At 37.3% G+C, this 27,723-nt stretch overlaps 1 protein-coding gene across 3 annotated transcripts in view; it reads right to left on the bottom strand.

Moving 5' to 3' along the window:
• Positions 1-79: 79 nt before the first annotated feature.
• LOC127429352 (misshapen-like kinase 1) overlaps positions 80-27,723 on the bottom strand; it is a 57,941-nt gene continuing 30,297 nt past the window's right edge. Inside the window, exons 13-32 of one of the 3 annotated variants that reach the window (XM_051678338.1) lie at positions 27,286-27,372; positions 24,770-24,946; positions 23,717-23,878; positions 22,829-23,095; positions 20,595-20,674; positions 20,396-20,499; positions 20,191-20,285; positions 19,702-19,725; positions 18,473-18,621; positions 16,069-16,186; positions 13,595-13,711; positions 13,299-13,410; positions 12,444-12,599; positions 11,806-11,949; positions 7,971-8,105; positions 7,567-7,667; positions 7,048-7,197; positions 6,591-6,750; positions 6,014-6,153; positions 80-4,828 (exon numbers count right to left, since the gene is read on the bottom strand). In XM_051678338.1, the coding sequence (XP_051534298.1) occupies positions 4,745-4,828; positions 6,014-6,153; positions 6,591-6,750; positions 7,048-7,197; positions 7,567-7,667; positions 7,971-8,105; positions 11,806-11,949; positions 12,444-12,599; positions 13,299-13,410; positions 13,595-13,711; positions 16,069-16,186; positions 18,473-18,621; positions 19,702-19,725; positions 20,191-20,285; positions 20,396-20,499; positions 20,595-20,674; positions 22,829-23,095; positions 23,717-23,878; positions 24,770-24,946; positions 27,286-27,372 (2,562 nt within the window). In that variant the 3' untranslated portion in view covers positions 80-4,744. The remainder of the gene's footprint in view (positions 4,829-6,013; positions 6,154-6,590; positions 6,751-7,047; positions 7,198-7,566; positions 7,668-7,970; positions 8,106-11,805; positions 11,950-12,443; positions 12,600-13,298; positions 13,411-13,594; positions 13,712-16,068; positions 16,187-18,472; positions 18,622-19,701; positions 19,726-20,190; positions 20,286-20,395; positions 20,500-20,594; positions 20,675-22,828; positions 23,096-23,716; positions 23,879-24,769; positions 24,947-27,285; positions 27,373-27,723) is intronic. The other 2 variants (XM_051678355.1, XM_051678346.1) reach the window with 2 other exon arrangements.

The raw sequence follows: 27,723 nt of genomic DNA on the forward strand, positions 1-27,723 counted from the left end.
TTTCAAACAAGTTAAATGTATTGTTTTTATAAATAAAATTAATAAAGTGGATTGAAAGGGGAAAAAAGGAGTAACAATCTTAACAGAGATCAAGTAATTTTTATTCTCAGATAATGCTTTAAGACATTACAGACTTGTGAATGCATTTTAAGACTTAAAATCATCTGAAACATTCACTCTCCTAAACATAAACACTAAAATATGGCTGACACATCAACTTTTTCTGAAACAAAGACTTGGGGGGGGAAAAGAAATGAAAAGAATGATAATCAACCCATCACAGAGGATCAACTTTATTAAGACCTCCAAAACAACCTTTAACCTCTCCTGGCTACTATAAGATGAACCCAAAAGAACAAAAACAAACTACAAAGGCCCCCCCCTCTTTGGAGTAGTAAATATTTTACAAAATCAGCTAAGGGATTAATTCGTATTACTAGAGAACAACAAGAGAAATGCCATTTGTTAGCATAGTGCTAATAGCATGTAGAATAGATAAATACCTCAAACACAGCAGTAAAGGCCTTAATCTAAAACCAGATAGCTCCAGACCTTTCTACGACTGCTAAACACAACCTGGTCTAGCATTTGAAAGACTGGCTATTGTTGAACATTAAAGTGAATGAGCAAGTGGATTTAACGATAATGTCTGAGGAGCATTTGTTCAAATTTGTTTTATCTTGTGGACTGTGCAGGAGGGAACTTGTGGAATGGAATGTCAAATCTCATCTTCACATATTTCAAATGAAGCATGTGCACCTGAGCCAGAATGAAGACAACTGCAGATATAGACATCTGACCCAGCTGTCTGATAAGTCTTCAATCCAACAGAGCTCAAACTCAGCATCAGTTCTTCCCCCATTCATTAAAGAGCACTCACATTTGAGAATTTCAAAAGTTGGCAACATTTTATCCCAGTCTGGCTTTGGGTGGTTGAACAGACCAGGATAAAACAAACTGAATACATTCATTATGCCTGGAAAGTTTCCAATTAAGCCAACGACATGTGTACCTGTAGAACTACCCTCACACGAGAGAAAACATCCATATTAATCAGCTATTCGAGCTAGTAGCTTTAATTCTGAAGTCAGTCTTATACTGTGAGATCAAGAGTGTGGTCCATTGCTATAGAATGGACTAAAATGTTAAATTTGGATATTGATGGCTTTTATAAACATGACGCAAGTCATATTTGTGGCTTGAGTCCAGTGATGATGATTTGAGTGCATGTTTGACCATACTGGTCCTCAATAGCTTTTGACTGGTCTTCTTTTCTCCCCCCACTCTCTTTCCACTAAGGGAATAATGAACAGCACACACTCGGATCAAAAATAGCTCTCCTATTCACACATGCACATTCGCACTCCCACACTCTCTCTTTTATAACACTCGCTGGGAAAAAGAGGGGAGAGAGAGGAGTCTAACTGAATGTACAGCCTTAGGTACAGCTTTGACTGCGACACAGAAAGAAGCATTGGACTCATATCGTTATCCAGCCAGCAAAATGTTACATGTACAAATGCATTCATTTATTTATTGATTTCTATGGTTATGTTCATTAAATTCTTTTTATAGAAATGTACATATATTTTAGGTCTAAAAGAAAAATAATTGAGGGATTATATAATAATTTCCTCAGTTTTTCCAACCAGACAGGCCATTATAATCCTAATATAAACTCTTCCATTTAACTTAGTGTCATAAAGCATGTTTCCTCTCTATAATAATTTCTTTATTACATCAAAAATCTGATATAAAAACATAAATTGTCATCCAGTAGCGTGAAAAATGTGTTGTATGCATTCACTAGTAAGCATCAAGGCAAAATCTCACCAAATTTCAAGAGCTTTCCGGAATGCTGGGAACCATTACATCACAATGCATGAATCAAGCTCCTCACCATGACAACCCAAACCCTTTATAAACGTTTGTGCATGAAAACCAGGAGGATTCCCCTCTTTGGCAAAATTATAAAGCCAATGAAATTCAAGCTAAAAACATAATCATCCACTCCAGAATAAAGTGCTCGATCTTGTTATCTAACTAGTTTTTCGACTAGTTGTGTGGCGTTTAAACAAGCTTAGTCTAAATACTGTGGAGGAATGCACTGCACTAAAACTGCAGCAATGAACTCTATATGGCATGGCTTTTGTGCTAAAAAAGAGTGAGAGAGGAGCCTGTCTTGGTGCTCTGGCTTTTGTCAGTTTAAGTGCACTTTGTTGGCACAAGACCCCTAACTGAACAACGAACTGGATTCGGCTTCATTTATTTTTCATCTCTATCACTAACTTTTCTCTTCCCTGAAGGACAATCACTTGCTCATTCATTGCTCACACATACACACAATCAAGCAAATACACCCAACCCCAATCCAAGGCACTGTTGTTTCAGTAAACATGGCAGTTTGATTTACTAAGCACGAAAATGCTTAAAATTGTATAGTAAGAGATTGAAAGAGTTACAGATAATAAGGGAGGTGGACAAAATATTTTAAATGTTTGAAAAAGAGAATCTGTGACAATGGCACAGTAGTGTCCAATTCAGATATACATATTTAAGTTTGGTTTGTTTTTCTCCAAAATGCAATTTTAACAATGTATAATTATTTGTACTTGTCTGAAGTGTTCCACTCAACATTGCTTTATTTTAATGATGACTGACTGAATGTGTCATCACCGTTTAGTGCTTGTCTAGACAAGTGTCACTGTGTGACAGCAGCCAATATGTCCAGCTTGGGGAGGGGAGGGGCTATTAGGTAACTGATGATGATGATGATTGTACTGCCACAAGCTAATGTACAAATCAGTGCTTAAAAATTATTTATGTTTATTAACTAGAAAAATGTTTAGGAAGGACCAAAGTGCATCAATGTGTTCAAATAGAATTAGTTCATCATACACAAGCCGTTTTTTTTTTTAAAGGCAGCATTTTTAAGTATGTAACATACCATCTTGTATTTAACAAACCATCTTTGTTAAATAGGGATAGAAGAAAATACTAGATTCTGAACAGGTATTCTAAAATGTTTTAGACCAGTAAGCAGGTAAATACTATGATTATGTTCAGTATGCTGTAGATGTAGATGAGGGAATAGCTAGAAAATAATCTCTGGTTTAGTATTGCAAAGCTGGAGACATTAATACCAGGCACAAACCAATCACTAATCATTATACTGTACTATTGCTTTATACTGATCCTACTGTAAGTTACCGAGTAATATTTCCCATTGATACATACACAATCACACACACATCTTTCTTTTGCACACCATCAGATAAACAAGAATATTTTTGCTCAGATCCACGCCCAAGTCTTTGTCTAAAACATTACATTTTTGTTACTAAAAATGGTGGGTCCAAACACTTCCCTGATGCAGCCAGCATTAAAAAAAAACAAAACAAACAAAAAAAACCCTACATTTCCAAGAACATCAAGCAATTTTGACAGCATAAACACATGACACAGTTATGAAATCACTATCAGAGGTGAGAAAAATGCTAATGTTGTATTATGCAGTAGTGGTGTTTTAACTTTAAAATAATCATGTGCCTAGTGCATACAAACAATATTTTTATCTAAATGCATTCATGGCTGCTATGTACAATTTACACAGTGGTAACTGAACTATACATTTATGCTGCCAAAAAAAAAAGCACTTAATCATAACTTCCTGCCTCTAGAATTAGAATAACCAAAGAGAAACTCCCTCGTAAAACTTCATACAAGAACGAGCACACAGCACGTATTGCAATAGAACAGCTATAGAACAGTAGATAATAAAAGTAGGAGTAATACAGAGTACGTTTACGTACAGAGAATATCAAACTGTAGTAGATGATGATAGTTCTTTGAAAGTGCTTTAAAAAGCAAAACAAAAGACCACTGTGGGTGACTCGTCTCACCAGCTGACAAGTGGAAATGCAAAATGCTGGATTCTGCTCTGTAAGCGGCCAACAAAGGTGTTTCCATCGAACAAACAGTTTGGCAAAACAGGCGTCGGATTATTGTTTATTTATCGAGAAAGCAAAACCCATTCTCTTCCCTCCCTCAGAAGGGTAACCATCTCAGAATGTTAAAACTGATATTGTTTGATTTCTGAAATCATTGTCTTAACTTCTACTTCTTGAAAAGAAAACATTATATCACTTGTATCCGAAACTTTGAATGCAACCAGTTACAAACTACTACACTATACAGTGGAAATGGAAAATTACAGATGTTGAAGTACCTCTACCACTGCAGAGTTTCAAGTTGTTTCTGCTGCTCATAGTAGCTTATAAAGTCTCTCAACCACACATACACACTGCTGCTGTGTCAGACATGCAGAAATGTTGTCATTCTCTTAGCTTGCATACATTTCTAGAAAGAAAGTACAGTAAGCCTTTTTGTCTGGTCTTAAAAATGTCACAAATTATCAGAGAGGGATGTTGTTACAAGGCTAAGTGAGCTGAAAGCGAAACGTTTGGAATTAGCTGTACACAACATTGCTCTGTCAGAGGTCAGCAGTGCTCACAGTACATACACACACTCCTTGTACAGTTGGCTCAGCGATCAAAGATGGTGAAGGAGTGTTTTCAGGAAGTAAATAACTCTATGTAAGTGTATGTATGTTACGTCTGTAGGCTTGTGCAAGATTATGTGTTTGTATTTACAGAGTGTGTATGTGAGAAATTGTAGTGTGTGAGGACTCTTCAGTGTTTGTATGTGTGCACACAGCAGAATCTATATTTAAGTGGCAGCTCTTTCACCAGTTCATGATGCAGTTTCTATTGAGGGTCATGAAGTAGACCTGACTACTGCCACCAGAACGCACTGATGCAAAAAACACCTGAAAGAAACAGAGTAAGAAAGAGATGAGGAAATGATGATTACAGTAGTGGATGAGTTTTAAGAGAAGTAATTTTTAGTAATCAATTTTTAGTAGTCAAGTAAAGATGTATCCCCGAAAGTGACATAAGACCCCGATATACTTCCAAAGTTCTTCTTTCGTTCTTCGTTCAGGGGTAAAAAGAGGTTCTAAACAGTCGAGCAACGGTATACTGTTTGCAAACATTCAGACACCCGCCACACCGCTGTGGGAAGCGTTTAGAAGTACATTTATATATGAGGACGCTCAGTAAAACCTTAACTAACGTGACATTCAAATGAGATATCAATTAATTATGCCTCATTCTATGAGTAGAATTCACATGAGGTCAGAAAAAGTTGTTGTTTTAGCCACTAGATGATGATTTCAATAATATCTATGTAGTAGAAAACGTTTAAATCTGTCATGTTTACATTATGAATTCATGAAGCTAATGCGCTAACACGCTATACTCGGCCATAATATGAGCCGATTACACTGTTCTTGTCATTTATAATGACACTAATACGGTTGCAAAGATGAATATAAAGTTGTTAATGTGCAGAATAAGGACAAAAGATTGATGATAGGCTTATCTTACTTTGGGCAGATGTGTGAATGGCTTTCAATGCAGATGTCGTACCGATGTAGGTAAAATTGCGCCAGCTTGCTAAAAACTCTGCCCGCCGGTGTGTTCATGCTGACTGATTTTGACTGACTGAACAACGTAAACAGAATGAGCTGTCTGCCTCAAAGTAGGTGGAGCTCTAAGTCACATCTACCGATGATGTGGACCAATGGCAGTAAGAAGGTGTTTAGAAGCCAGTTAGAAGTTTTCCTAAAAGTTTGCACAGGCGTGCTGTTACGAACCACCGAAACGAACGCAAAAACACTTTTTGGCCAAATTTTGTTCTAAATGACGTCACACCCAATCATTCTTCGATTTTGTATGAAGTATATCAGGGCCTTTATGGGGCGTCCTCAACTGGAAAAACAATTTATAAATATAGTAAATGGTGTTTTGATGTTCTAAAATGCAACAAGTTTTTCCTTTAGGGGTTTACAATAGTCTAGTAATAACTGTATAATTCTTTTTATAAAAACAATAGAAGACTGTGGTATGTCCCTATTTAGATAAATAATTAAATGTGTGTGTGTGTGTATCACCTTGTCATTTCTTTCACACAAGAACTTAAGCCTCTGAGCTCTCTTGTGCATGAAGACTCCATCCAGGTGTCCCGTCTCAACAGATCGAATCTCAATGGCTTTCTCTCCCCAGCCCATAATCTGATTAGAGCAGATATGGGCTACACGAAAAACACAAAAACACACCAAAAAGAGAGCCTTGTATCATTCACTTGAATAATAATGTCTCCTTAAAAGGCATCTACAACAACAAAAAACAAACTGCATTACAATACACAAAACCTATAAATATTATTACTTTTACCTAACAGAACATAATCCTCTGCTGTTGAATTACTGTTTCTTTTTTAATTAAAATTGACTATTTTACACAATATCACAGTGTTAGCTTAACAATGTGTTAAGATCATTTTTATAAAGTACGGAGCTGCTATGTAGAGTGTTTCAAATCAGCCATTTCAGTTAGGATGCTGCATTGTATGTAGGCAGTAGACAGAAAGGCAGCTCATGCTTCTCACCAATTTTGCTATTCTGCAGAAAGAATATGCTCCAGACATTGTGTGTGTGTGTGTGTGTGTGTACGGTATATGACACCCACCCACAGATGTGGGCATTTCTCCCCACTGCAGCACCACATCTTTAATGATGCGTCCATATGTGTTGACATAAACCCCCTCGTCCTCATAACACAACAGCATCTCCATCCCATCGGAGTTGGGCAGGAATACAATTGCATGAGGAGTCACCTGGGACTGGATCTACAGCATCAGATAGATGTGCAGAGAGCAAGAAATAAACAGAGCAGACTGTTGGACAATAGGTGTAACTTTTAAGTTTTAAGATTTTGTTCAATTTAAAATTCCCTGATATTTCCAGTTTTCCATGACCTGAAACCCTGTGTATAAGACCTGTACAAATAAGACAATTCATCTGTCTGCAATCGTTCATAAAATATAATTTTTCAATTCACCCACAATTTACAGATTGCTTCAATATGACCCACTATATTTTTGAGGGGGGAAAAAAGTGCATCACATGACCAGTGTCTAACTCACATGCACAGGAATGTAGATGTCATAGTTGTTTCCGGAGTCGACATCAATGGCATGGAAGCCAGCACTTGACCCATAGATGACCTTTAACCTTTGGCCTTCCTCCACTGTGAGGTCAACCAACAGAGGCCTATGAGGCAGGTCACCAAATGACTGGAAAGAAAGACACACACAAATGAGGCTCCAATATAGTACATTACAAAGATTATGTGAATTGAAAAAAGAAAATATATTTTTACAACACTTACAGTAGTTAATAAAGTAATGCAACTCAAAACAACTCGAAGTGTACCTGAAACATGATGCTAATAAATCAAAAGATGACTGCTGCTTTGAAAACATTAAGAAAACCACTCATAACTGTAACAGTTTAGGAAAAATACTGATGGATATTTGATGCGATATCAAATAAACTGAAAATTTCAGTATCTTCATAACGATAAAGCAATGGTCCTAGATCTCTTAAACCAGAGCACATATCTTACACAAATATCAAAATAGTTTGAAAAACTTTGACTGTACCTTGAAGGCCATGAATTTGTGGTAAGGTTTCGGAGCCCAAGCATAAACCTCCACGGCATTCTTCAGCGCGATAACCAAAAACTTAATCCTTTCATATTTCACTGGGAAAACAAACATAAAAAAAAAAAAAAGAACATTGTAAGCAGAGTCAGAGGCCTAAGACGAAGACAAAAGAAGCTGAAATAAACGTGGCTGATGTCTTCCGAGCTTGTCTACTTTTTAATTTTTTTTAATTTTGGTATGCCCTTGTAGTGCACACTTATTCCTCTCTCACTTGACTGAGAACACTTATCCATTTTGCAGTGCACATTCACTCTCCATATTTCACATTTTGCTGTGCACAATGTAGCATTTCAAAGTAAATACATTGTAGCACACATGTAGCCAAGTAAGTATACACTTACCCACTTTGTAGTGGACACAGCCCTCCATTTCCCCTACAGTGGTCCAGCCCTGTTTCTTCTCCACCTCTGGGTCATTATGGAGGATTTTGTTCCTCAGCCAGGCCAGATAATATACACGCACCTTATTTTTCTTTCCTGAGAGAGGGAGATAAGGGAATATGAAAATTGCATGTATTTTGCCTGATCATGTATTTGTGTGTTAAGAAAGACTGATGAGTAGGCATGTATATGAATGTAACCTTTTACAGTGATAAGTTCACGGTTATATGAGCATAACATTCTAGAGTGGGGAGTAGGTATGTGTGTAACATGATATACAGTAGTGAAGAGTTGGTGTGTGTGTGTGTGTGTATAAACAGGTTTGCTGCGGAGTTTTTAAAATCAAATTTAAGATTTTAAGACCTTTTCAAGGCCTGAACAAATAAAATGAATACCGTATCCCCATACCAAAACAAACAGACACAATCTCAAAATAAATCATGCATCACAGACTCTTAAACAGGCAGGGGCACACATTCAACATGGCTTTAACATTGCTTATCAGTAAAACAGGGTAGGCTATATGCAAGTTTATAATACTCAAGACATATTTTCCACATACTGTATATCACACATTAAAATTGGTTTACATACCTTTACATAAATAGATACAAATTAGAGGTTGACCGATATTGGATTGTGCTGATTCAATAATGTTGAAAGAAAGCCAGTTAATCTGACAATAGTTTTTTAAAATTGGTAGCCCATATGAAATATTCTTAGGCTTTTCTTCCTATGATGGGGCGGGCCAGACAGAGGCTACAAGAGTCCCAATTTATTTGTATTTTTTTAAAATAAAAATTGGGAATTGGGAATGCCCAATTCCCAATGTGCTCTAAGTCCTCGTGGTGGCGTAGTGACTCGCCTCAATCCGGTTGGCGGAGGACAAATCTCACTTGCCTCTGTGTCTGAGACCGTCAATCCGCGCATCTTATCACGTGGCTTGTTGAGTGCGTTATTGCGGAGTCAGTGCGTGTGGAGGCCCACGCTATTCTTCGCGGCATCCACGCACAACTCACCACGCGCCCCACCGAGAGCGAGAACCACACATTATAGCGTCCATGTGGAGTTTACCCCATGTGACTCTACCCTCCCTAGCAACTGGGCCAATTTGGTTGCTTAGGAGACCTGGCTGGAGTCACTCAGCACACCCTGGATTCAAACTCGCGACTCTAGGGGTGGTAGTCAGCGTCAATACTCGCTGAGCTACCCAGGCCCCACAAGAGTCCAAATTTAATTAAATTCCAGATGCACTTTATGGTTTGGCGGGGGCAGATTTGATTAACAGCATGGAACTTTTAACTATAAAAGGCACTTTAACTTTGAAATACAACGGGAACTCTTATTTTGAAATGTTTGCGCTTCACTGCTTCCAGCTGCTCATTCAAACAAATAAGGGATATAAAATGTGCACTCCTACAATAATCTACAACGTATTACAATATAAACAATTAAAAGTAAACACTGTCATATTTCATCAACACTATATCATCATCAATAATGGTTGATCTTTAGTGATAGTTTGTCAAATTTCCGATATGGCTTAATGATTGTGAACTGCTCTGCAACAGCTGAAAACACTCACAAGCCCCCACGTGCTTGGAGAAAACACAACAGTGCCGCATTTTCACTTTGAAGGATGCAGTGCATGCATTTATTGAATTTAATCGTATTCTTTTGAAGTCTGATAATCACATTAGATCATATCATGAGTCCTGTCTTTCCGCCCCAAAATTTAAGACCTCTTTAAATAAAAATTAAGATCTTTGTTGAATCATTTAAGTTAAGATTTATGACCTTAAATTTGAGAAAACTAAATTCAAGCCATTTTAAGACATTTTAACCCATGTTCAACCTTTGGGACATTTTTGTCTTTTTCATTTTCATTTCGTTTCATTTTGGCTGTTAATGCCAACGGCATAAATTTTGCCAAAGGTGTGCATTTTTGGGGGAATTTTGATATTTCAACCTCAGTTCCTAAAATACATCTATAATACACTGTGTACACAAAATAGTTACACTCGGGACCTTCAGGACAAAAATGTCCCCTTTGAAACTGCAATATTTGATCCCAGTGCCATTAAAGCATAAAATCATGAATTCTATGATATTATGCTTTCATTCCGGAGCCATGGCTTTATTGTTTTTGTTTTGTTTTATATTTTCCACCAGATGGCGCCATTTTTCTCATGTTTAGCCTATGGAGCAAATACATGCTTTTTTCCTATTTTCTGTTTGCTGTATTATAGAGCACTGCAGGCCAATTGAATTAATGATGCAGTGGGTGTATTGGTATGGATGTCACAGTGTATTTTTTATGTGTGTATGTGTGTGTGTGTGTGTGTGTGTGTGTCAAAAAACAATAGTGGCATTATATAAACAAACTAGCATTTAAAGGGTTAAAATCATGAAAATGAATGAATATTTGGTAGTTATGATCAGTCAGTGAGTCAGTGAAAGTGGAAAATAATATTAATATATAATATTATGGCAGTTTTTTGACGTGGCATTTTTGTCCTCGAAGGACCTCTGAGTAACTATTTTTAAATTGACGCACAAGTGTTAAGGATCTGCGGGAACCCTGATAAAGTAATAACCTTATATAGTGAGTGCATTTAAATTAGAGCTGTCGAAATTAAAGCGTTAATGCATGTGATTAATAAAAAAAAACAATTTAATGCAGTAATTTTTCTTAATCACGATTAACGCATTTACTGATTTTCACATTCGATTCTGACATTTTATTCAGCTCCGTGTGAGTGCTGAACCCTGGTTGGAATAAGGCAGAAACTTTACGATGTGTCTGGGGTCATTGCACTGATACACACAATTGCAATTCCGCCTCAATGGTCAAGTGATGGAAAAAGGACCACTAATTTCTGGTACAAAACAAACCCAGATGGGACTTGTGATAAGTCACATTCACACAACCCACTGGAATGAAACATTAACACATCCCCGGTGTCACGTTGCAGACAATTCGGATTAAGTATCATTACACTGACAGTCCCAGCACTAAAAACAAAGCAAGATGTTTTCTGCACGTGCTTTTATGTGGAGTTTAAAGCAGCAAATCATGTAAATGCGGCTTCACGATTGCTGTAGCAAATAGGATAGCACCTATTAATACTGTGGAGGATGAGGGTTGAAGAGATTTAATGCCCATTGCAATGAAAATGCAAACTACCGGGACTATATATTTCAATTAGTTAACCTCTTAGACTTTGTGAAATGTTTAATGTTACTTGAATTGGTGCTATTTCTTTATTTATACTATGGAATGCTTTGTTTGGAAAATGTTAATAAAACATTATTGTTGCATATTGTTTTCTTTTCTAAGAAGGAACTAAATGCATTTTCACAGGAAAAGTATACAGAGACACTTTTAAAATCTGCGATTAATCACAATTAACTATGAAAAATCATGCAATTAATCGCAATAAAAATTTTTATTTGACTGACAGCACTGATTTAAATACAATATTACTATGTTTAAGGTCATGTAAACACCATGATTGTTTTTCTTTTATCTAGAAAAATATAAATGTTTAAGCAAAAACTGATTAGAGCACAAAATTTTTTGCCCATTACCCACATTTCGCTCTGCATGTAAACACCTTTACCAGTGTTCTGTTGACTCAAACAATGTGTGCATGTGTTGTGCAGATGTCTATGTTTTGATGTTAAAACCAGAAAAAAATTCAGTGTTGTCGGCTTTTTGGAATGAGCTGATTTTTATAGGGTATTGTGCATGCTGTGATAAGTAGAGTGTGTGTGTGTGTGTTAGTGTGATAACCTGATATTGTAATGAGTAGATTGAGACCCTCCAGAACGTCCATCTGCTGAAATCTGCGCGAGTTGATCAGTGGATAAACTTTCCCCTGTCCACTGCGATCCAGCAGCTTCAGACCGTTCTCTGTTCCTACCAGCAGATTCACACCTGACAGAACAAACACATTACACACAAACATTTACTATTTAGATAACTAAATGAGTAGTTATGTAAATATATAAATGAGAACATACCATAGACATGTATTGTTTTAATACAAAGCCATTTATAATGACTACAGACTATTTTAATATCCAAATAAGGATCCCCAAAGGAAGGTTTTTATATTTAGCTAAATTCTGGGGACAAGTTTCTTCCAAAACTATAGCTAATTATATACACCACACACACAATGTTTGAGAAGCTACTGTACCAAGCTACAGGCTACAAATACTTGAAAATAGTTTAGCTACAAGTTTTGTTATGCTGCACCACTAATTGTTGGGAAAAAAATAGCTTGTTACTGGAAATGCAAAACAGCTATCGGAATAGCTGAGCTAATGAAATGCAAAAGGTAGTTAAGTTAGTAGCACTGCTGCTTAAGTAAACTACACAGGCAACCACACAACTACATAGACAAACTGTTGTCATTGTGCTCTTACCCCAGAGAGCAGCACACAGGATCTCAGAGTTAAACCTCTTCTTGTACTTGCGGATTTCAGGAGTGTCACTGACTGGACGAGTGTTGGTGGGATTGACATTGACCATAGAGCCCTTCCTCACCTCCAGCTTCAGCTGCTCAAAACGAGAGCCCAGACCTACAACACCCACACAACACCACCACCAGAGAACAGAGAAGTACAGCACAGAGAGACTTGAGTCATAGAGAGAACAAAAATCAAGCAAATTATTCATAATCAAACAAAAAACTTCAGTATCTTCAATCAAGAAATGGCTGAATATCTATTATGTCTGTGCAGTTACACTACCAGTCAAACATTTTAACATGATTGATTAATTCTTTATTATTTCTAATTTTTTCTTCACATTTTATTATTTAAGTCATAAAAACTGTGAAACAGCACAAATGGAAGTATGGAAATTAAGTAGTAACCAAAAATGTTAAATTAAAAATGTATCTATATTTTAGATTTTTGCAAAGATTACATCTCTGCACACTCTGGGCATTTTCTCTTAACCAACTTTGGGAGGTATCCACCTGGGATGCTTTTTAAACAGTATTGAAGGAGTTTCCATGTATGCTAGGCAGTAGTTGGCAGCTTCACCTTTAGTAACGGTCCCAAAAATGTCATTAAAATGTACGTTTTGTAAAGAAATTCATACATAGGCACAATTTATATTTGTCTACAAAACTAATTTCAAGCATTCAAGCATAAGCCTTCTGATCAAAAGGTTTTTATTAATAACAAATTCAGTTAAACGTGCCCAAAAGTTTGACTAGTAGTGTATCTTAAACAAATAACACTAAGTAGTTATCAAATAGTTTTGTACTATACCTCCAACAGGCATGTTATCTCCTGTGCCTCCTGAAGGTTGGTACATTCCAAGGTCCACAAAAGTAGTAAATGAGGATTTTCCAGAGGCCTTCACCAATCCCCTGGACTGATACTGCAATTGATTGCATAATCTGTATCAGCTGATCAACTACACAGATGTTGTACAATATATCTTATTTATGACTCGAATAAATAATACAAAGTAAAAAAATAAAAATAAAAAAGTGCAAAGAAAACTTAAATTCTAAACTGTTAAGAGAATGAAACATTAGAAGTTGGGTGGGCAGAGAGCTCACATCATATGTAGAGTCTTTCCCTGGAGAAGAGTGGGAGGCCGAGTCTGTGGGAGAGTGGGAGGGCTGAACCACATCAGGCAGGTTGGTGTATCCATTATGACTACGCTTCTCTGGGGTCTGCCAGAACAAACACAACACAACATTGGTATTTGGGGGGGGGGGGGGGGGTCCTGTGGGGCTAGGCATATATTATTAAATTTATAATTAAGAAATAAAAAGTATAGATAGGAAATGGTTATATCTTAAACTGTACTATTTTGCATGATAAATCATTAGCTTAACAACATGGTAAAATCAGAATTTTACATTTACCATGAACTGTGAGCCTCACACCATGTCCTAATTAGGCACAATACAATACAATTCCAGTAATTTGTCTGCAATAACTGAACTTGAAACTGCTGCACGACATGGCACAATCAAGAGAGATTTCACCAATCAAGAAATTTGTTATGCAAGGGATAATGTACAGTCAGCTAGTTATCGCAAAAACAAAACAAAAATCTCAAAAAAATTAATAACATTCAACTACAATAATGCCTTCCAAAATGCTCAGAAATCTAAGGGTAACCATTGATAACCAACTCAATTTCACAGACCACATTTTAAAGGCAGCACAAACATGTAGATTTACACTCTACAATATCAGGAAACTAAGACCTTTGCTCTCTGAACGTGCCACACAACTTCTTGTTCAGTCACTTGTCATAACTAGACTGGATTACTGCAACGCTCTCATTGCAGGCCTCCCTGCATGCACAATTAGGCCCCTGCAAATGATCCAGAATGCAGCAGCACGTCTGGTCTTTAATGAACCAAAGAGAGCACGTTATACTACTCCATGTCTATCGTCACTAGCTGCCGATTGATGCACGTATCAAATTCAAGGCTCTTATGTTGGCATACAGAACAGTCACTGGGTCTGCTCCAGCATACCTCAAATAAATTCTGCAGAGCTACGTTCCCACCAGAACCCTGCGGTCAGCTAATGAGCAGCGCATAGTTGTACCAACACAAAGAGGAACCAAAACACTTTCCCGGACATTCGATTTCACTGTACCTACCTCGTTGGTGGAATGACCTTCCCAACTCAATCCGTGAAGTAGATTCACTCGCGGTCTTCAAAAAATGGCTAAAAAAACACATCTTTTCCATGAGAAATTAACCATGCACTAAATGTTTTTAAAATAATAATAATAATAATAATATTAAAAATATTCTTGTTGCACTCTAATCTGTCTTGGATGCTATTGTTTTGTTGCTAGTGAAACTTTGTAATGCAGCACTTTTCGTACTGCTGTCTCCTTAAGATGAATCACTTACGATGTATTATTCCTCTTTTGTAAGTCGCTTTGGATAAAAGTGTCTGCCAAATGAATAAATGTAACTGTAAATTTAAACCCTGACAGGGTGATTAGGATCCGGACGCAAAGCGGGGGCTGAAAAGCTGATTTGCACCTCCAGTTTGCATCAAAGTTAGAGTGGTGTTTATTTGCGAAAATGTCTTGACTGCTCATTATCCTACTTATTATAGGACTTACTACTTGCCAAATAAATAAATAAATAAATGGACATGAAACATTGATATAAACTGAAATTATTTTATTAGTTTACTTGTAGTGATCGCAGAGTGATTCGAAAAGTAGGAAAGATGACTTGCAATGCCCTGATAACCAGTCTGATATGACTTAATTCCCGGAGGTGCAGTTGTTACTCAGACCGCTAGATGGTGTCATTGACCAAACAGAAGAGTATTCCAGAAAGCAGTGTAATAACTTGTTACATATGTAATATAAAATGTTATATATACATATACACTCACCGGCCACTTTAGTAGGTACACATGTACATCTACTCATTCATGCGATTATCTAATCAGCCAATCGTGTGGCAGCAGTGTAATGTATAAAATCATGCAGATACGGGTCAGGAGCTTCAGTTAATGTTAACATCAACATCGTTTGAGTTTTCTGTAACTGCTGATCTCCTGGGATTTTCACACACAACAGTCTCTAGTGTGTAAAAAAAAATGGTGCGACAAACAATCACATGAATAATTAGATGTACAGGTGTACCTAATAAAGTGGCCGGTGAGTGTAGATAGATTTCACGGTGACCAGGACAACACAACGCTACAGAAATAGAAATCAAGCAACTGAAAACAAATTTGTCGCAGCTGGTTAGGACAAAGAAAAAAAGATATAGCTTTTATCACTTGGTGCTTTATTATGTCATCTGGTTAGCACACTGCATTAGACAAGTCTATTGTGCAGTTAACATGAGAAGTGCTGTTTGTGTGGCAAATGTAAGTGTTTGTTATCGAAGCTGCTTGTGATGAAGAGCATCTCCGATCAGTTATCCAGTAGTTTGTATTATATATAGGATTCTGTTTATACAGAGAGCAGCCCATATAAGAGTTTGACAGCGGTCATTCACTAGGTTTTGAGACAAAGCCAGTTACACAAATATCCTACCCTCTGTACAAGCATGGTTTGGTCCCCATATCCTCCAGCACGTTCTTCCTCTCCTCCACCTTCCTCCTCCTCATGGACCACCATAGTGTTCACAGAGTCAGAATCTGCATCACGTGGGCTAAAAAACACGTTCCAAAATGGTGAAATTATCAAAGCATTAATGTCCATAATAAGATTTCTATTAATAATCTAAAATAGTTAATATTTAGTCCATATTAGATATTTAGATTTTATTTACATAGCTAAAGACCCCATGAAACCACTTAACGTATTTTCTATTGAAACAGAAGTTTGATAGGAACATTTTGAAGGGCTTGTCTTTTTATTTAAATAGTCAATAGGCTTTAGCCACTAGGGATGTGCCAGGGCGGTAGACTAAACAGTTCTTAGATGACTAGTCGATTACTAACATTAATATTTTTAGTGGTGGTGGTTTTAATGGGAGACGCAATTTTCAAATTAATTGAGAGAACTACTTAGAGAGCATTTTTGCGTAATGATTGAACAGTCAGCAGCACAGTTGTCTCTTAAATGCTTTAGGTTTAGTCTTTTTATGTGCTGTTGTTAAAGAAAAGTGCTGCATCAACAATACATTTAAAGACGATCACTGTCAGATATGAAATCCTCTGCTGTGATTAATATTCCCGTATTTGTGAGGTGCTGTTGAGAGATTAAAGTCTTTTGCCGATTTTGTCTGACACTGCTTAAATAAATAGTAGCAATAAAAAAAAAGGTTTAAACTGCTCGATGTTGTGAACTGATATGTAGCCAGAATATTATCTGGCAGTTCTGCACTTTTGAATGCGTAGCGAGGATCACCCTGAAGCACTCCAGTTACATTGAAGTGCGTCATTCTGTGTTCAGGATGTGAAAATAAGTGTTTTCCTGCAGCTCTGTATTGGAGCCTTTCTATTTTCGTACTTTTCTTACTTTGATAGTTTTGTGCAATAAGATTTTATAGTTATTTAGCCTATTTATCTGTTGCATAACCGTTGGTCACCATGTTGAAATGCTGCATTTAGTAGGGATGCACCAATCCGATATCTGGATCGGTATCGGCTCCTATACTGAAGCTTTTAGACAGATCGGGTATCGGTCCGACGAGCCCGATCCAAATCCGATACTGTGTGTTAGTCGTGTTCATTACTGTCAAGCTCCAAAAATGACAAAAAAGAACCATAAAAACACTATTAAAGCAGTTCATATGACTCGTGCATTTTATTCAAAGCCACTTGAAGATGTGCAGTAGCTCTGTGAATCACAAAAGGCTGTGTTTAATAAGTAAATATATAGTATGTGCAGTGCCAGCACGTTAGTGAATGGTGCTGCTCTGCTCACACAAACTCACGCACAGGCTGGTGATGCACTCGTGGCTATTTTTAGCCTTCACAGCGGTGCGCAATATTTGAGTGCTACTCAAGAACAGCATCTCAGATGTAGATGCTCAATAGTTCGGTTCACTTATAATATGCATTTAGAATGGCACCGGAGGTGCATTTTTCCAGAATTTGAATAAGAAGTGAATTAAACTACTGTGAACTTGCCTACAAACAGACACATACAGGACTTCCTGGAGAGTTTAGAATGACAAAATAAAATCGTGTGGGTTTAAAAATTGCACGATTTAAATATATTACTGTTGTATTTAAAAGTCAATAATAATAATAATAATATTAATAACAATTTATTATTATTATTATTGTCATCATTAGTATTTCTTTACAATTTATAACAATATTTAAGTTGAATGGGTTCCAAAAAATAACTGTGTGAATGAAAAGTGGACTGATGTCTTACAACTAAATTGAACAAAAAAGAGATCTGAATCCTTTAAAGTCCAGATACAAGTTGATAATTTTTTGCTTCTTTTCTACTGATGACTTATACTGGAATTACTGTTAATTTTGCTGCTACATTATCCAGTATACTAGTTAATAATAAAGTGTTTCTTAATAAGCTATACATTTATATTGAAATAATGTGTAGTTAGAGGTTTGTGTTTCTTTACATATTAAAGAGTACTCACAATTAATTCCACAAAATAATGTAAATATATTCTAAACTGATTATGCAAAAAAACAACACTGGGATCGGCTTGGGATCGATTTCTGATATCAGAATCGGAAGAGAAAAAGTGGTTTCGGTGCATCCTATATACCTCTAAAAGTCATCTGATCGGGGTCACGTGACCATAATGGAGACTATTTATACATTATTATCCTTAACACCGACTGATCGTTTAAACAACTGACCGACTAGTTGAACATAAAAATTGGTAGTTTTACACATCCCTATTAGCTACATCACAGCCATGAGCCATGATCTGCAGGTGGTTTTAGGGACATTCTCATTCTAGAGAGTATTTGATTCATGGGGTCTTCAAATATTCACACATTCTGTTTACCGGTCAGTTGGGCTCTCCTCTTCGACTCCCTCTCCACTCTCACTCTCTTCACTGCTCTCACTGCTTTCTGAGGAAGAGGAGTAGTCATTAGCCTTCACCGGGGGCCGTGGCTGCTCCTCTGCCCGCTCCTTAGAGTATAGTCCATGGTCCTGACACATTCACACAGAGATCAAGAAGACATTATTATTTACCTGCATTAATCACACTTCACATATCTATAGTCATAACCAGCCCAGACGGAACCTGCAGACTTTTTTCACATTTTCTGCGCCAATTTTAGGGGAAAATCTGTGGAATTCTGTGAAATGTTGATTGAAAACTAGTTAAAAAAAATTAACACATAAGGGGCTGGACATGAATAGAACTTTGTAAATGAGTGACATTCAAATTCTGTGAAAATCTGCGCAGTTCGGTGCGTGCAGATTCCGTATGGGCCTGCCTATAACCTCCAACAGTCCCAAAAATCAGGAACATTCTTGTGTGGTGTGGGATAGGACTTTTGGGTGGACAGGTTCGATGTGGTCACACAGAGACCGAAAGATGGGGACTGTCGCCTCAATGGAGGGTGGTGGTTGAATTCTGGTTTACACTGGTATTCAGTTGAAATAAAAAAAAAGAATGTAGAAATTTAAGTGTAAAGGATTTCAGTAACAGATCACCAGTTACCCTCCTATATTGCAGTGATTCTGCTTATTTTACATTTACATTTTTTAAAGTGATTACAGAGCAATTATGCAATAATTACCAAGAATATATATATATTTTTTTTAAATAATTATAGTATACAGGTATTCAATGTAGGGCTGTCGATTTAACAAGTTAATTTAGTGTGATTATATGAAAAATAATGTGTAAAAAAATGTATGCAATTAATCATGCCCCCTAAATTCTGTAATAAGCGTAGATGTTTTTGCGATCAGCAGTCAGCAGGGGGCAGCCTCAGCTTGGACTGTTCTCTGAACTCCTTGGCCTGTACAGTCAACACACCTCATCAAACCATCCAGAGCATGCAGTACAAAATAAATACGAAGCCTTTCACAGATGACGCGCACATCAGGTTATTAATATGATTAAAAATTAACCGATTGACAGCCCTAATTTAATGTATTGATAAAGCACATCATCAATCTGATATTCAGCCACATCCACAAGGACATCATCATGAAATGTAAGCATGCAAGAATACACACAGACTCATGCTGTTACACGCATGACATGTGGGCACTGACCTCTCCTATTGCTCTCTTATAGCTCTGAGGACAGGGGAAGAGCAAGGAAAAGAGATTGATGTGAGAGGGTGAGGAGGTGATGCAAGGAACAGATTTTAGTGTTTAGAGTATAAATAGAGTGTTCATTCTATACAAGATACAGACAAATAATTTGGGAGTCTATGTACGTGAGCGCGTACGTTTTTATGTTTATATGCAAATTAGTTTTTGTATACGTGTTTTTAACCTCCTGAGACCCAGTAATTCATATTTGTTGTTAGTGTTTAGTGAATATATCAAATGGATATAGAGACCATTCATGCCAAATTCCTGGGCTTTCCTGTGATACCATTATTTTTGTGATATGAATCTAATTTTAGGGAAAATGTTTAAAATCTAAATGCAAAAACCAGCCTTTTTCTTGATCTCAGAAGGATATGAAAAAAATAAAAAGAGGTAGAATAAACTTCTGTTGGAATGTGTGTGTGAGTGTGTGTGTGTCTGTGTTACCGCTGGCCTGCTCGGTCTGGATGAGGTCCGGGATTCTCCTGGTTTGTGTCGACCATCATGAGACAGGGTGGGGGAGGTGTCCATCTTTGACGAGCCTGAAATGAACCCAACAATATTACACACAAAAATTCAACATGTACCTTAGAACACTTTTTTATATATCCTCACACACTTAAAAGGAAAACTACACAAAACACACACTCACTGAGTATGCGATGTCTCTCTAGAGAGCCAGTCTGTGGCAGGCTGGACATGATGCTCATACTGTCGCCTCGCTCCCAACGCTCATTACGACTCAGATCTGGATTACTGACAAAGAAACAACAGACAGTGACAAGAGTCATTGCAGTCACCTGAGTTACATGACTTCAGTCTCTCTCTCTGTGTGTGTGTGTGTGTGTTACCTTGCTCGGACTGGGTGTCTGATACCAGAGGAGAGATTTGTGTTCAGTGCAGTGGCTATAGAGGCTGTTCTCTGAGGAATCTTAGGGAGAGAGAGAAAGAGATCAGGAATTATGTACAAATAATACATTAATCACATTGATAGACTTTAGTCAGGGTAGACACCATATTACATGTGACACAAATGAACATGAGTCTGTGAAAGATAGACTTTATGGCTGGGTATTACCAACCACTTCACAATACAATACATGTAAAGATTGGGCTGAATGATTTGGAAATAAAAATCGAATGATTTTATTTGAAAAACATTTCTATTTGAACTGCGATATGTTAAACATGAAAAATTTTTGTAAGTGATTCCTTTTAACCAAAATTAAACCACGTTTTACCCATACTCTACTGCCGACCAGAAATGCTGTTCTAAAAAGAGTATTCACACTTGAGTCCTTTAAAATAGAAGCAAACTAAATAAATAGATCAGTAAAACACAGAGGGAAAAAAACATCACAAATCACATTGCATCTGTCTGCTGTGTACATAATTTTTTTTTTTACAATTAACTTTTTTTTTTTTTTACTATTTGTGAAAGGGTCAACCCACTTTTCCTCATGTTTTTGAAACCCAGTCAAATTTAATATTATATTATTTTAATATAACAATAATAATAAAAAATGTTAAGTTAAATTATTATTGAAATACACTCACTGAGCACTTTATTAGGAACACTATGGTCCTAATAAAGTGCCACACATGGTCTTCTGCTGTTGTGGCCCATCCGCCTCAAGGTTCGACATGTGCATTCTGAGATACTATTCTGCTCACTACAATTGTACAGAGTGGTTATCTGAGTTACCGTAGCCTTTGTCAGCTCGAACAAGTCTGGCCATTTTCCGTTGACCTCTCTCATCAACGAGGCGTTTCTGCCTGCAGAACTGCTGTTCACGGTTTTTTGGGGGTTTTTTGTTGGCGCCATTCTGAGTAAACTCTAGAGACTGCTGTGTGGGAAAATCCCAGGAGATCAGCAGTTACAGAAACACTCAAACCAGCCCATCTGGCACTAAAAATCATGCCATGGTTGAAATCACAAAGATCACATTTTTTCCTCATTCTGAAGCTCCTGACCCATATTTGCATGATTTTATGCATTGCACTGCTGCCACATAATTAGCTGATTAGATAATCGCATGAATAAGTAGCTGTACAGGTGTTCCTAATAAAGCTCTCAGTGAGTGTAAATTCTTTTTATTAAATAGTAATTTATTTCTTTAATAATTTCTTAACTTGCTCGTGACACAGCTATGCAGTCCGGTTAAACCCTCAAGCCTCTATTTTGGTGGAAAACTGAAGGAACTAGAGTTTCTGTTGTTTGTAGTCGAGATGACAACAGCCTTTTAATTAAGTGAAATGCTCTCATCTCCCTGTTTCATGGGGTTATTTCTGATTTGTATAGTAAACTGTAGCGGCCAAATATATGTGAAATCAGGATATTAAATATAATGCGCTTAACACATGTTAGCACACCGAACTCCAAGCACACACCTGTCACTCAGGGCACCAGATAGAATTAGTGTTTATCGAGTACAGAATCGCACTGAAACCACTGAAAATGTGTAATACACTGACCACATGTATTTAAGCTCAACACAACTAGGCACATAAACACAACACAGCAGGCAGCGTTTTCAGACTATTTATATATTTAATTAAATTGCAGACCTCGTTTGATAATCGCACTGGGTCATGTTGCGATTTCAGCTTTATTTTAATTCATTGTTCAGCCCTATGTCATGATTCAATATAATTATTTAATCAACTGTGCCAATTTAATAATGAATACATAAGTAGATGAATAAAAATATTGATACAGTGATCTTAAGTATCGATAAATATATATTAGGAGAAAAAGTATTGCAATATATTGATATATGATTGTATCGGAATAGCCCTTATCGATGTTCAGTATGTTTAACTGTATGTACTGTTACGTCTTAGGTCACATCTAATTTTCACAACCTGCTTTTTTGAACACTGGAAAAACATTTGGAATTTTTTGTCAGCAGAAATATCGACACCATGGTATACAACAGTAAAATCCATTGATCAGTCTGTGCATCTATCACTCACAGCCTCCCTTACATAAAAAATGGTGTCAACCTTGACTAAATATAACATTATGCAGCCGAATGAGAAAGAGATTATTTTAAAGTCTTATGTTATATTCTTAAAGTCTTACTTTAGGAGGCTGCTCAATCTCAGGAAGACGGATCCAGGGTCCTCGGTCATCTCTCATTGGCCGTGACTGTGGGGCGGGGGTCTCGGAGGTGGGGTCAGAATTTTGACGGACTAGTTCTCTGGAGTGTAGAGGGCGAGGTGTGGGTGTGGGAGAGGGATCCTGGGTGGGGAAGGCAGACATGGTCTTAGTGGGCTGATCGCAAAGAGACTGAGAGCGAGGGACAGGAGCAGCGTACGGTTTTAACGGCACCAGGTGGGCCATCTGGAACTAAGGCAGATGGGAGAGAGGACAAGAGAAAAGATAGAGGAAAAGAGAAGAGAGAGAAAGAGCAGCAGCATGCCGATGTAAACCGATGTGATCAGTGTGATAAGGTTGGGCATGGGCAATTGGGCAGAGGTTTGAATGGGAATTGGGAAATGATCAGGAGTATTATATAGTGAATTTTGAGAGTGTGTTTTAAAGGAAGGGGAACAAAAGTGATGTTAGTGGCAGGAATAAAGTACATTTGTAGAAACGGAAACAGGAGTGTGTAATACAGAGAAGGGAAATGACCCGGGGGGGTTGAGCAGGAGAGCAAGGTAGAAGATCCAACGCAAGTGAAGAGGATGTCCCCGAAAATGATGGAGGATTACAGAGGAAGCGAGAGGGCCCCGCAGCAAAGAAAGAAAAGAAAAAGTAAGTCACTGAACAGAAGCAGAGAAAAGATTTAGCAGAGCAGTACATGAAAACATTAAAGGAAAGAACTGATCGCATCTTTCCATTTTGAATTCGCTTTCTTACCTTTCTTTAATATTATAATTTTTTTTAGGTCTGAATGAAATGACTTGTGAAGTAACTCACTACATTTATACTGATTTATAGTGGGAATAAAAACAACAGGTAGCCCACCTTTCCCTGTCCACCCTGCAGTTCCACAGGTCTCTGCATGGGTGGAGTCTGAGCAGCTCCTGATTGGTTGATTGATTCAGAACGTGATTGGATGTTGGTGTCAGAGACTGTAGTGCAGATTTTGGGAGAGCCTTGTCTATTTAATTTACTGCGCTCCTCAACCTAAGAAAGAGACAGAGAGAAATAAAGAGACCTCATATATCAGAGGCTGGGTTGCAAATAATGATTATTCGTCACTTTGAGGGACAGGGATGTACATTTTCTGTCATGCTCCATTTTTATCCTTTGTGGCTTTTATTTTTCCAGAATTCAGCCTTGTTTCAAAGCTGTCACAAATGTAAGGTATAACGTACAGCTAGTCTGTAAATATCACCAAATAAACCCTGACACGGTGATGAGGACCCCAGTGCGAATCGGAGGTATCACCCTGATGGAAGCTGATAAAGATTTAAAGAACTTAAATCATAGATGACTGACAAGCTGACAAGCCTGAGTTTTGTAGAACTGAGGAAAACATTTGATTTGAAAAGCCAAAATTTTAATGCATTGCATCTATAACAAACTTTCTGTTTCCATGTCATTCAGTAAAATATTGTAACGCTTGGAGTTTTTTTAATGTGACATTGATTTTACAAGAACTTCTGTGGCAAGTGCTATTTTAGTCTCGCACCAAGCGCTGTTGCAGGTTCTTGGCTCTTCATATCATGATCTTGTGCTCACGCAATGTGAAAAAAGAATCTGTGGTTTCTCTTCCAAAATTCTCACTGATATCTCTATCTACAACTTGACTTTCTCCCCGTTTCCAAAGAAGAGAAACACAACAGACCAGTTACCTTATTTTATATCTGTCAAAATGACAAAGTATTGTGAATCATTTGTCAATATTTTTTGCAACCTCTGTGGTCTTTGCTCCACTCCTACCCTCAAATAAATATCAAAGCAGTTTTATTAAAGAGAGATATTGTCTTATGACTTGAACAAAATGGCTGTGTGCGTGTGTTATGTAATTGTGTATATATATATATATATATATACACACACACACACACACACCTCTCTAGCCCAGGCTGGTTTGTTGTTGTCTGGGTTCTTGCTGTAGTGGTACATCTGTGGTTTCTTGTCTTGCTGCTGCTGTTGTTGCAGTGAGACGAGGTAAGCGTGCTCCTGCTGCAGCTGTCTCTGAAGTCTCTCCGACTGTCTCTGCTCCTCCAGCTGTTTACGCTTGTACTCCTACACACATGAATCCACAATTAATAACTTATTAACTAACAAATTACAAAGGAATCTGAATTGCATGCACAAAGAACAAGTAATACACAACAGTACATTGCCACGTGCATAAACAGACTAACAAAGATGCAAAATAGACGACCTATCCCCAAAACATGCAAAAACAAAATGAATAATTACAAACAAAAATGTGATCATTTCATTTAGATTTTGACTGGGGATGTTAACGAGTAATCGATTAATCAAGTACTCGTTCAGCTTTAAATATTCGACTAGTAAAAACACTACTCGAATATTGCAATTTTATTTTCCTTTGTGCCTTTGCCTGGTGTGGGCAACAATGAAATTGCTTCTCTCTTCTAAATCTTGCAGCTACAACTTATGTGGATACATGACGTTAAAGGAATAGTTCACCCAAAAAGAAACTTCTGTCATGATTTAAAGTGATTGTATCACTTCAGACGACTTTGAATTAGGCATGTAATGATACACAAGTTTCACGATACGATGATATGCATAGTCTCATGGTACAATATGATACGAGGACCCACAAATGTTTCGCTCAAACCTATTTAAAGATTCAACATAAATGTCTTTTAAAACCTAAATGCCACAAAAGTGTCTGACATTGGCAACAAAAAACAGAGCTCTAGGTAACTTAACAGCACTGCATTTATTCTGTTTGTTTGTTAAGAAAAACTAATATGAACTCACAATTTTCATGTTTTTCTTAAGAAAATAAGTGTCTACACTCTAGTCATTTATATTTGTATTGCACCTTTCACAACACACCATTTCAAAGCAGCTTCATAGAAAATCATGCCTTCTTGTCTTAAAGCCCCCAGTGAACAAACTGAAGTGACTGTAGCAAGGAAAATCTCCTTTCAATGTTATTTAGTGATGAAAAAAAAACCTCAAGGAGGAACCTGACCTCTGGTTCAATGATGTATGTATATAATCCAATATTATTTAGCGGCTTGAGCAAAAATCGATTGGCACGTAATTTTTTCCCCCTCTTCCCCGTTTCACTTTGCATGTTAACTACACTGGCGTTATTACTGGCTTATAACGTGCACAAGTGTTGATCTCAAATCTGTTTACATTTCGAATGAGTGTCTTGCAGTACATGTCATGCTCAGTGTCGGCTGGGAGATGCGGCTGTTAAACTTACTGCTGCTGTTTCTGCCTCACAAATCCACCGATTTGTGTGTGGTGATCTTGGCGTAAATAAAACGACATGTTTGATGTACTGTAGCACCAGGATATAACACTGATGTTTAGCAAATTCGTCAACCTGTACCGCTACAGAACAATCTGTTTGGCATTTGCCATTAATCTTCTTGCCTATGTACTGTTAGTGTGCTGCTCTGTTTTCCTGTGAGCGCTCAGCGCCACCTCTCCGAGGAGGAGACTGTTCTGCAGCTCGCAATATTGCGCTGTTTGTTTTTAAATACACTATAATGTGTTTGGTTATGTTTCATATGATACATATGGTATTGTATAGTGAGCGTCGTATCGTACGATACAATATGATACTTTTTTTTTTTTTACACCCCTACTTGGAATGTATGTTTCTGTGTGAGTGGTAATGTTTGTTTGTGTTTTTTTTTTGTTCATTTTGAATCGAGATGTTGTTTGTGCACAGTGCTAATTTTTTCATTAAAAAACAGGTTCAAAGGTTGAAGGTGGAACTTAAATTCTTAAAAGTAACTGATTACTCTACTCAACTACACAATTACTAAAAATGCCTATCCCTACAAGTGCAAAGTCTGTTTAAAAACAGGCAACACTAATTACAGTAGCTGGTACCAAAAGTCAAATTGCTTTTCGAATAAAAATTTTTCTAATTCGACATAGGGTTCACTGAGCAACTGAATAATCTGTAAAACAGCTCTAGTCTGGGTAAAGAGTGATATATTTATTGTGTAATCATGTTCATATTTTAAAAGAAATGTATCCAAGAAATATAAATTCGAAATTCAGTCCTTTATGATGTATTGACAAAAACACGCACAGGGATTTGATTAGTCTCAGCAAGGTCTCTTCCTTTAAGACATTTTAAAATAAATGTATATTTTACATTACAACCCATGACCGTGGCATTGCTAGTGCCATGCTCTACCAGTTGAGCTACAGGTAATGTAAAACAACTGGCAGTAGTTTCCAAATTTCCAGATGCTCAATAATCCTAATTTCAAGATAACTTTGAAACCGAAACTCAGTTTCTGATCATTCTAGAATAGTCTAGGGGCCCTGTGGCATGAGAAACATCAAATCTGTCCATACTGACACAGCCAGAGCAAAAAAGAGAGGAAAGGGAAAGAACAGGACTGTGTTACCATTAGCAAAGCCTGCTCCTGCAGTAATTGCTGCTGCAGTATCTCTAACTGCCGCTGTTCCTCCTCCAACTTATGTCTTATAAACTCCTACAGAGAGAGAGGGGGGGATGAAATGGGGAGCAGTGGAGGAGAAGGAAGAGACTGATCAGAATAGACTCGAAAGGATGGAATAAAAAAAATATTTCAGGGAGTGGAGAGATACACCTGTCTATGCAGCCTCTAAAGATCGAGGCAGACATTTTTAAAGAAGTGGGCTTTTATTAAAAAGGCTGAAGGAGATTTGTTCCACATGCTTCATTCAGTCAGTTACCCATTACTGCACCATGTGTGTGGCTAAGGTTTAAGCTGCAACATCACACTTCTTTTATAATATTAAAGGGATAATTCAGCCAAAAATGAAAATTCTGTCATCATGTTGTTCCAAACCCATATGACTTA

This window comes from Myxocyprinus asiaticus, chromosome 3 (assembly GCF_019703515.2).
Source record: "Myxocyprinus asiaticus isolate MX2 ecotype Aquarium Trade chromosome 3, UBuf_Myxa_2, whole genome shotgun sequence".
Taxonomy (NCBI): domain Eukaryota; kingdom Metazoa; phylum Chordata; class Actinopteri; order Cypriniformes; family Catostomidae; genus Myxocyprinus; species Myxocyprinus asiaticus.